The 10455-nt window shown below is 39.7% G+C and overlaps 2 protein-coding genes across 4 annotated transcripts in view; one reads left to right on the top strand and one right to left on the bottom strand.

Moving 5' to 3' along the window:
- TRIM14 (tripartite motif containing 14) overlaps window positions 1-1971 on the top strand; it is a 10224-nt gene extending 8253 nt beyond the window's left edge. For both annotated transcript variants that reach the window (XM_035888490.1, XM_035888489.1), the window contains one exon: window positions 886-1971. In XM_035888490.1, the coding sequence (XP_035744383.1) occupies window positions 886-1421 (536 nt within the window). In that variant the 3' untranslated portion in view covers window positions 1422-1971. The remainder of the gene's footprint in view (window positions 1-885) is intronic.
- A 768-nt stretch (window positions 1972-2739) lies between these two features.
- Window positions 2740-10455, bottom strand: part of NANS (N-acetylneuraminate synthase) — a 9210-nt gene continuing 1494 nt past the window's right edge. Inside the window, exons 2-6 of one of the 2 annotated variants that reach the window (XR_004841153.1) lie at window positions 7411-7510; window positions 7001-7155; window positions 5655-5921; window positions 4038-4564; window positions 2740-3926 (exon numbers count right to left, since the gene is read on the bottom strand). Coding sequence is in view for 1 of the 2 variants with exons in the window: in XM_009648633.2 (XP_009646928.1) it covers window positions 4355-4564; window positions 5655-5921; window positions 7001-7155; window positions 7411-7510 (732 nt within the window). In the remaining variant the exon portion in view is untranslated. Of the gene's footprint in view, window positions 4565-5654; window positions 5922-7000; window positions 7156-7410; window positions 7511-10455 lie in introns of both variants that reach the window. The other variant, XM_009648633.2, reaches the window with a different exon arrangement.

The following is a 10455-nucleotide window of genomic DNA, read 5'->3' as shown; positions in this document are numbered from 1 at the left end:
GATCCTGTTTTCAGAGGGAGCATCTTGGTTATTTCTAGAACTTGAAATCAGAAAACACATGCTAACACAGTGAATTAACTGAGATGGAGTATATTATGAAAACTTTTGTGAGACACACAGCAATTCAGTACTGAAGTTTTAGGACAGTATTTTCAGAGGAAAATCCCATCTTAAAAATCCTGTAGCTTTTCGACCTGTCCTGTGTGTCATTTCAAACTTTTTTTAATTTAACTTTTTTTTTCCCTGGCTTTGTGATTTCTGGTCCTGTGACAGCTGCTTCATGGTAAAAATATTCTAAGCTGTCACTGAGTAAGACAGTGTTTTCTAGGGTGTAGTTCCAGACTGTGATTTTTCTTTTCTAAATGTCAGGTTAGGTGAACCATGCTAAATCCTCTGGGAGCTGGTAGGTTGGCTCATTTGCCAGTGTACACGATGCTGCTGCTCAGAGCTGCGGTGCCTCTATTGAGCAACAGACTCCTACTGCATCTTCAAATGGGATTTCAGGGGAATGGTATCTCACAAACCAAGAGTGAGAACTCCAGTGTTCTCTAAAACCCTTAGGTTGTAACCCCACCAGAAGTGTCCAACTGTTCTGCATAAAGCAGAAGCTCACAGTATTTGTTCCACATCTGGCAGTATTCATCTTCTCATTTGTGAACCATGCATATACTGACATACACAGTGACCTGCTTTAAAGCCTATGGTACTTTAAAGCACCGGTGCATATAAATAGTGCAGTGCTTTCTATTAAAAATGTCAGGTTTTTCCTTGCAAAATGGCAGGTTCCAAGACACTGCCAGCTGTGGGCTTCTTTGCAGGTTTTTTTACAACTTGGACTTCTTTCAAGAGTCATGATAAATGTAGTATGTTTATGGTTTACTGCAGATGCAAGATCACCAACCTGGGAATATGACAGCCTTCACCCAAGGCTGAAATTGTCTGATGATCGTCTTGTAGTAAGCTGCAACTGGAGGAGGATATTTTACCCTTGTGGTCCCCAGAGATTTGATAAATTATGGCAAGTTTTAAGCAGAGATGCATTCCTCTCTGGAAGCCATTACTGGGAAGTTGACCTGCTTCATGCTGGAGCAGGATGGTGGATTGGTGCAGCCTACCCTTCCATTGGCAGGAAAGGAGACTCTGAAACCTCTCGACTGGGCTGGAACAGAGCATCTTGGTGCCTTAAGAAGTTTGATTTTGAATACTGGGCATTTCACAAGGGGGAAAGAATCCCCATCTTGATAGAAGATGATCCGGATCGCATTGGCATTTTTCTGGATTATGAAGCAGGAATCCTTTCATTCTACAATGTTACTGATGGCATGGCTCATTTGCACACCTTCCGCTGCAAGTTCACAGAACCAGTTTACCCAGCCTTGAGGCTCTGGGAAGGGTCCATTGGAATATGCAAACTAACATAGGAATGAAACAAAATAAAGGCTACTATTTCATGCTTTTTCTGTGAAAGCCGCTTTAGCAACGATCTACATGAATTAATCTCTCTCATATGAAATATGTAACTGTGATGCTAATTTGAGAAGGTACCAGTTAAGTTCAAGAAAACCAACTGTGATTTTTAATCTATATGCATTTTTTCAGTGGGGGAAGGTGATCTGGCTTTTATAAATGATGTTGATATACCACCTAAAGTGTCATGTGTAGTATTTTTCGTACTTTTTTTCAACTTGCAAAATGGAAAAAGTCTGACTGAAAAAAACCTACTACAACTCAGATTTGAACCTGGATATTGCCATCTTTTTTAAAGAACTTCCTTCCCCTCATCTACCTGGAGAGGCTGCAATTGTACATGGTAAAAGGTTTAGTTTGCTTCAAACTTCAAGCTCATATGTTGCATAGTGTTATAGTTGACAAGGTCAGATTTGCATAATGAATGCACTAAGTGAATTACTTAAGTATCACCTCAGAAAAATTGAAGACTGGCACTGACTGTTGGAAAAATCCCTTCGGCCTCTTCTCCCTGGTGATGGATGATAGGATGAGGGGGAACAGTCTGAAGTTGTGCCAGGGGAAGTTTAGGCCAGACATTAGGAAAAACTTCTTCCCAGAAAGGGGTTTCAGACTCTGGAATGGGTTGCCCAGGGAGGTGGTCGAGTCCCCATCCCTGGAGGCATTTAAAAGAAGGATAGATGAGGTGCTTAGGCACATGGTTTAGTGGTGGGATGGCAGGGTTAGGTTAAAGGTTGGATTTGATGATCTTAAAGGTCTTTTCCAACCAAAGCGAGTCTATGATTCTATAAGTAAAGCTGAAGTAGGAGCTTCTGTAGCCACGCTTAATAGCCATTGGCTGGTCTTACTTGTGACAGAGACTGAACTGGGCTTCTGGGTGGCCCTGTTCTCGCACAGAGTGGAAGCATAACAAACAGCTGTGTATTACCCCCAACAGAAGACGAAATGCATGGAGGACTCACAGCTGCAATAAAAACACTAGGTGCTTAATTTATTTTTGTGTCCTATTTATTTGCCAAGGCTCTTTACTGCTGCTGGATAAAGGTATACTCACATAAAACTAGGAGAGACAGCTTGCATGTTTCTGTATAGGGATAATTAATTAATTGTATTGGGAAAAAAATAAAAGTCCTGGAAATTTTTTGAGCTTATGTTTACAGCAGCCTCTAGGACCAGCCTTGCTGGAATGAAGAACCACTGCTACTTAAAGCAGGTTGGGTAATCTTATGGGGTTCAAATACTAAAGACCCTGGAATCACCATCAGTACTGTCAAGGCCTCACCATAGGCTGAAATGCAAAAACAATACGTAGTTTTACAAGCTAGGTTTAATTTTCAAATTTGAATTAAAAAAAATCCCCAACTTTGAGTAGTTTACTAATGTAAGGCAAGCATATTGCATCAATCAGAGCTCACATACAGTCAAGCATGATTCAAATAATCTCTCCTTCCCCATTTAAAGGTACAAATAGTTTCCTCAGAATTGCAGAAAGGTAAACATTTTGAAAGTAAACAGTTCACAAGCACAGAAACACAAGCAAATTCAAGATACTTCACCAACTCACAACTAAGAGGTAGCAAATTCCATGTAACCATCATTAGTAAATTATTCCATGATAGAAAAATGCAGATTAATTATACCAAAGCAGTTCTGTGCTACCCAAGCTAATTGAGGGATGCCCTGTTTGCAGCTGCTGCCATATGGTCCTTCCTGGACAAAGAGAAGAGCAGCATGCTGATACGAGTGGGATTGCATTTCTTACTTGGAAAGTGAGAAGCTGTGATGCAAAAGCAGAGCACACCAGAGGAGCACTGACCATTACGCTGAAGCATAGTGATGTGACCTAGCTAAGCAGCCAGCCTCAGCTGTCTCAAAACACCAGTGTCGGGGAAAAAATTCCCAACCCAGTGTATTTGCTTAGTAGAAGCAAAGGAAGGAGCCTGCTGAATCTTCACCAGCATTTGGCTTCCCACCTGAGAAGTTGCCCCCCACATACAAATAGAGGTATCCAAATACACTGCAGAATTGCTTTAATATTCCAGGCTTCACTCAGCTCACAACAGATGCTTTTGACCTTTTTTGGAAGCTTAGGGTAAGTTTATTTCCACTGGTCCATCTCAGATATATTTCTGCCCCCCATTAATCTGTTTGGCTTGCCCTCTTGCCTTTCAGTTCACAAACAGTACAAAAAGACTCTTTCTTTTGCCCCTTAAGGGCAAATGGGACCTTTCTACATAGCCAATTTGCTTCCTTTCTTGGTACTGTCTCTTGTGAACCTAGCTTCCTCAAGGAGCTCATTTTCCCCAGAATGCAGATTCCTGCAACCCACTGCTTTATCTTGAGACTTACTTTCTATCTTAAAGCTTTCATCTTGAGAAAAATCCATCAGGCTGCATGTGTAGTTTTCTGCTCAGTGTATGTAAACTTTCACTTGTCTGCATGCAACTCCAACAAGCATCCTGTTATCACAGGGGTGAAGAAAACGGCAGAAAAGAGAGTGACATCAAAAGATACGGTGTTAGAACAATTCAAAGTGTAGACAAAATTATTGTGATTTAGTGTATTCTTACCATAAAAGGGAAGCTGGAAAGCAGCAGACTGTGGTCTTAGATTTGATAAAACTCCAAATCGATTTAGGTTAAGTGAAATGGAGAAAGGAGGACCATGGTATTTTCTAGACACAATGCTATATGGTTTCTAATAAAGTTGATCTTCATAATTTATACTCAGTTGCTGCACAAACTTCTTGCTAATGAGAACCTGAAAATTCTAACCTGCTTGGATCCCCATAATTACACCCCTTTCTTCTAACCTACCATGCTGCTATACTTAAATATGTTATGCAGTGTAGTACTACATCATGAAATGTGGAATGGAGTGCTTTGGTTTAGCACTTCACTTTTTTGACATGATTTTCCACTGCTTGTTCAGTGATGGTTTCATCTTCTTCAATTTTTTTGTTAACCTTCTGGCCCACCAGATCGAAGATGGCTTCTGGGGGAAATCCCTTAGGCTCTCCCACCTTCACTGTCAGCATGTCAAGTGTCAGTACTGCACCTTCAGGAATTGTCACTTTCGCCACAACAGACTTTCCCAGCTACAGGAGTAAAATAAAAAAAAAAAAAAAAAAAAAAAGTCAAACACATCCCTAGGTTTAACATACAGGCTAAAAAGTATTCTGCAGTTACTTGGGAACAGATTGTGTGGAACTGCCCTCCCCACTACTTCTTATTCCAAATGAAGGTTGAGTTAGCATAGAAACCTTCACTGTAACTAGGCTGCTGGGAACACCTAGATCCCTTCTTAAATCAGATAATGGCATACTGGAAACTTTTCAGAATTGGAATGAAGGGACTCTGATTAGACTGACTAGTATTCTAGCTTAATGTAAAAGCAGCTTGTATACAATCATAGAGACCTATTACTCCTGTTACCATTACCAAGTACTTTGTACTCCGCACTGGTGACGCCACAACTCCAATACTGTGTTCAGTTTTGGGCCCCTCACTGCAAGAAATACATTGAGGAGACCTTATTCCTCTCTAACAAATGCCTGAAAGCAGGTTGTAGTGAGGTGGGTGTTGGTGTCTTTTCCCAAGTAAAGAGTAATAGGAAGAGAGGAAATGGCCTCAAGTTGTGTCAGGGGAGGTTTACATTGGATATTAGGAAATAATTCTTCACTGAAAGAGTTATCAAGCATTGGAGCAGTTTGCCTAGGGAAGTGGCTGAGTCACCATCCCTGGAGGTATTTAAAAGATGCGTAGACATGACACTTAGGGACAAGGTTCAGTGGTGGACTTGGCAGTGTTAGGCTAATGGTTGGATGACATGATCCTACAGGTCTTTTCCAACCTAAATGATTCTATGGTTCTACTTAACTTAGTTGACCATTGGATGATTATACATAGAACTCAATTATACTCAAAACTGCCAACATTATGCTTTAGCAAAAATTGTTACTGACTGCCAGAAATAGCAGTTTATAGAAAGTGACAGGTCTACACTAATGTTACAGTGTGCTAAGCGTAAACACTGTGCATGCTGCTACTTAGCAGCAGGTATTTTTGAGTGCAGAAGCAGAAACACGGCTGCAATAAACAATCAGCAAGCTGTTTTTCTGAATCTAGAGTTACTAGCTATAGGCCTAAATGAGTTTCAGCTACACATCAATCAAAAGCAAAAGTTACCTTTTCATTGCATGCCATTTCACAGGGCAAGAGTTGCTTGACTGGAGAACCCATTGCTTTTTCCACAGTACGGATGGCTTTCACTAACTCTGCCAGTTCATTTGGCTCCAGGGATGCTTGGTGATCACTTCCTTTCCATGTTTTGTCGAGAGTCACATGGCGTTCCACTACTTTAGCACCCATGGCAACAGCTGCCACTGAAATGGCTATGCCAGTTTCATGCCCCGAATAGCCAATGGGTATGTCAGGAAAAGCTGACTGGTAGGCCTTGAATCATAACAGACTTGGTCTGAATTACCAAGGTAGAAACTTCAAAGTTACAAACAAAGCAAATTTAACAGTGATAATTGCAGTAAAAAACACAGACAATTACTGGGCCACAAAACAAGCAGCTGGTTATGCTGAGAATTTTTTTTATATTGAAAGTCACACTGCATTACTGACCGTCATGTTTTAAGAATTTCACTAGGGATTATCAATACTGACAAGGAAAAGGAGGTATGTTCTATTCTACAACTTCTCTTATGCTTTTCCTTTTAATTTAATTGTACTCTTCAAGGTCTTCAAAACTTACATCACTGCAAGGTACAGTAATAGAACAGTGCTCTATTTTTAATCCAAGATCCCAACAGACTGTGGTTAAACTTAACCTGTATCCAGAGCAGATTTCTTCAACCCCGTATTTAAAATCTTGAAGCAATTCTTTCAGCCATACACAGAGGACAGTCACCCAATCCTAAAGGCAATTAAATGCAGCCATGTCCAGTTATACTAAAAATAACGTACATGTGCATAAAGCTAGGCAAGTGCTTGAATACTGTCCAATTTGGGAAAATTTTCTTGCATCATTATCAGGCAAATCCATGTAATACTTTCAGTGAAGGAAACTATACAAGGACCTAATTCAAGGACCTAAACTATACAAGCACCTTCATTGCTCCGATATTCACGTGAAGCATTTTTAACAAAAGCTTCTGGTCTAGCCCCCTATTTGGAATTACGTTCTCAATTCAATGCACCTTCTTAATGATAACAGTCTACATCATTCTTCTTTGCACTGCAAAGTACAGGGTTAACCTGTTAACCATATGTCATATTTTCCTCTGTTTAATTGTGAATACTCCAGTAATATCTTTTGTCATATTCCTCAAAGCTGAGTTCTGCTAAAAGAGGATCCAATGAGTATTTTTACTTCAACACTTGCATGAATTAGAGGGACATGATACATCTTCTAACTTCTCAGAATCAAATTCCAGCATGCCTAAGACCTGGAAATGCATCTCAATAAATGTGCATAACCCTTCTCTGGTACCCTACCCACAGCACACTCTGGGTTATTCACTAACCGATATAACACGGAGATTGACATCCTCTGGCTGAAGCGGGTATGCACTGGTGCACTGCAGGAAGCAGAAGTTTGGATTGATGGGCTTCACAATCTGATAAACCTGATGCATTGTGTTCATCGACTGCATCCCACTGGAAATCACCATTGGGCGGCCTAGCCATTAGAAAACATGCACATGTATTGTCCTAGGTCTGTATGAAAGCTACACAAGATTAAATAAATTCTTGAAGTAAATTAATTCAGTAGACAAGGAAGCTGGGTGAACCTTTTTTCTCCAAGCCTAAGGGTGATTTTTTTCTAAAGGTACTTTAGATTTTTTTTTCCAAAATCAATTGGAGGAAGAATCTAATAACTGATCGACTGCGACCCAGTGATGTTAACCAAGACAGCTCAAAAGAAAATGCTTACCTTTCTTTGCAGTCTTTTCCAAATATGGAAAATTGTTTGTATCTCCTGATCCTACTTTGAAAAATGGAACATCCAGTTCATGTAGGAATTCCACCGCCATCTACCAGGAAAAGAAATCACTGCATTTTAACACACCACTTCAGCTGGATGAAAGATAAAGAACTACCATGCTGGGAAATAAACAACCCTTCAAAATAGCAAACCCAAAGCTTAATTAAATAGATCACATACATATATATATATACACACACCCCCAACCCAAAATACACTGCTCCTGAAATAACATTTACTATTCTGAGGGTACTAGTTTCTGGGTTCCTTCCAGGTGAAGTATTATTGAGGTGCCTTCTTATGTAATTCTATTACAAAAACACATTTTCCACAGTTTTTTGACCGAGACCCCTGTCTCGAGGCAGTCTCTTTGGCCTCCCAGCCATAGCTGGTCAAGCCAGCTATAGGTTCAGCTGCTTAGTACAGGTGAGCTCCACTGCTTCTCTAATTTCAAGAGGAGCTTGTGGACCAGAGTATTGCTTTTTTTTTTTCGGCACTTACCAGAGAGAGCAACTACCTGCAGATGGGAGCTTGCCTATTGAAGAAGAAATGTACTGCTGGCAGTCTTCCTGCCACATAGTTCCTACAGGTCAGAAATACTAAACCACGGAGTGTTTAAACTACAGGTAGTTTTCCTGAATAGATCTGTCACTCTGAAAAATTGTATGAGTATATTGAATAAGCACATGAAAAGAAGTGCCCAAAAAGAGAAATCCCAAATGGCTTTGCTTTTAGGAGAGCTACTAGAAAATAAATACAAAATATGCTGAAGACTATAAAACAGCTTATTCAAATGTTAATTATACTCTGCCTTCTTCTAAAAAATGTGTGTGCTATATTGAAGACAATTCAGGAATTTTTGGAGTCTCCATGAAAATCAGTACTGCATCAGTCAGTGGTCTTTTAAAAATTAGTACTTTCAGGAAAGAAAATCCCAAACTTATCACAGGCAAGAGATTTTGAAAACCTCCATTCTCATCTGGGGGAAAAAATAAAATAGTAAAATAGCTACCTAACTTTGTATCCCTTCAACCAACCACAAACACTTTTCGTTTCTTCAGCTCCCTCCTTGTTGCAGTCAAATTTGCTTTGTGCCAGAGAAAGAGTGCTAACATCCAAAAGACAATCACATCTTCAGTCTAATTTTTCTATCATAATTATGATGTAGATTCATTTTCTTGTACCTGGGATGCACAGCATCTCTTTAATACAGTTTATTCACTAAGATGCATTGTGCATGAAGACAATGAGTACACCATGTTAAAAAGCCACAGATCTAATCTGAGGGTGCTGCACAAAATGAAATATGACAGACAAGACCTCTTATCTAAGCCACTCGTCATTAGGTAAATATGCCTTGAAAATTGGCAGCTTTTCTGTAAGAGATTCAAGGAACAGGAAGTATTTTTAAATAATAGGGATGACATTAAAGGGAGTGGTTATATATGATCGTATTTTGTCTCCAGTACACACTGGAACAGAGTGGATACAGAAATTACTCATAGCCTTTGTGTTTACTTCACTCATCACTTCATTGATTTCCTCATATAGTAAAACACACAATTTAACCTCTTTGATGTAGCCTGAGTTCCAGAGATTATGTTTAATTTACGGAAGTTAATGTATTCTCAAGGATTTACTACGTCAATTTGTGCAATGTTTGCCCTAAGTTCCAAACCGATGTCTTGCAGAAATGCCACCAGAAATCTTAGGAGCTGTGTAATGTATTTACAGTTCAAAAAAGAAGGCACAAACGTGTTATCAGTACTGTTAATTAGCTGATGAGGCCACACACAAAGGAGCACAGCATCTTGAGAAAAAGAGGGATGCTAGAGGTGGAAAGTGATCTTAGCTGCTGCATACGAAAGGTGTTCTGCATTGTACTATAGCCTTTAGGAGCTGGAGATTTTAACATCAAAGACCGTGTGATTTTTTTTCCTCAAAAAAGCACATGGGTCCTTAAGATCCCAGCTACAGAAGTCCAAGACTGCTGGATTTAATTACTCTTTTCTTAAAGGAGTAGGTAGCAGGTCTCCTAGTCATGGAGATAACAATAAAAGAAACATCAAAACATCCTCTTTCCACTGATCTATTTTTTGAGTCCATGGCATTGCACTATTGCAATACACACAAAACACCTTTCTGTCTGTCAGATACCTGAAGTAATTTTTTATGGTATTTGGTGCTCATACCATCTCATTTGGGGCACAGCAATTCAAGGATTGTGGTCAATAGGTAAGTTGACAGAAGCAGCAAGAATAGCCAAAGGACTAGAAAAGACAGCATAAAAAGGTTGACAGAATTGAAATTGCTTAGTCCAGAGAATACAAAACAGGAAAGAGTTGTGATAATGGTGTTCAAATGCACAAAGAGGAGATACAAGAGAATTAGGAACTTTTATGCCTGATGAGGCAGGACAAAAAATTATGAGGAGATTAAGCTGATACATCATCAATTCTCTCTGATGGTAAAAAAAGAGTGAGGCACTGAACAGATGACCTTAAAACTTCAAATGAATTCCATCCTTGCCCCATCCTGGATAAGGCTACTTGCAGAAAGAGAGGGACATTGCCACCTAGCTTACTTCTGGAGGGTGTCTTTCAGTTTGGTTCTCTGTATTTTCGAGGCCACAAAGAAAAGTAAATCAATCTGTAATCTCTGATCTGTATTGAGGTTTAACCGTTACCTGATCTTTCCAGTTTGCACTTTTCAATTGCGCACTGTATTTGTTACTACTGTAACTAACATAATTTTGAGGTAGGCAACATGCAAGAGTTAAAGAAGTATGCATCTCTTAAGGGAGAACAGCACCAGTGAGCTTCATGGAGTTTACAAGCTGGTGACTGACTATGGCTCCCTGACAAAAATCCGTAGATGCTTCACAAGTAACAGGGCAAGGTGGAGACCCTCTCCATGAGATGAGTAAAAGAAAAAAGAATATAAGCATTTCTAGTGCTTAGAAACACCAACTGGGGTCTAGTAAACAGCAGAAGG

This window comes from Egretta garzetta, unplaced genomic scaffold (assembly GCF_000687185.1).
Source record: "Egretta garzetta isolate BGI_Z169 unplaced genomic scaffold, ASM68718v1 scaffold271, whole genome shotgun sequence".
In the NCBI taxonomy this organism is placed as follows: domain Eukaryota; kingdom Metazoa; phylum Chordata; class Aves; order Pelecaniformes; family Ardeidae; genus Egretta; species Egretta garzetta.
The sequence above is the reverse complement of the archived record's forward strand: the minus strand, read 5'-3'. Positions and strand labels throughout refer to the sequence as shown.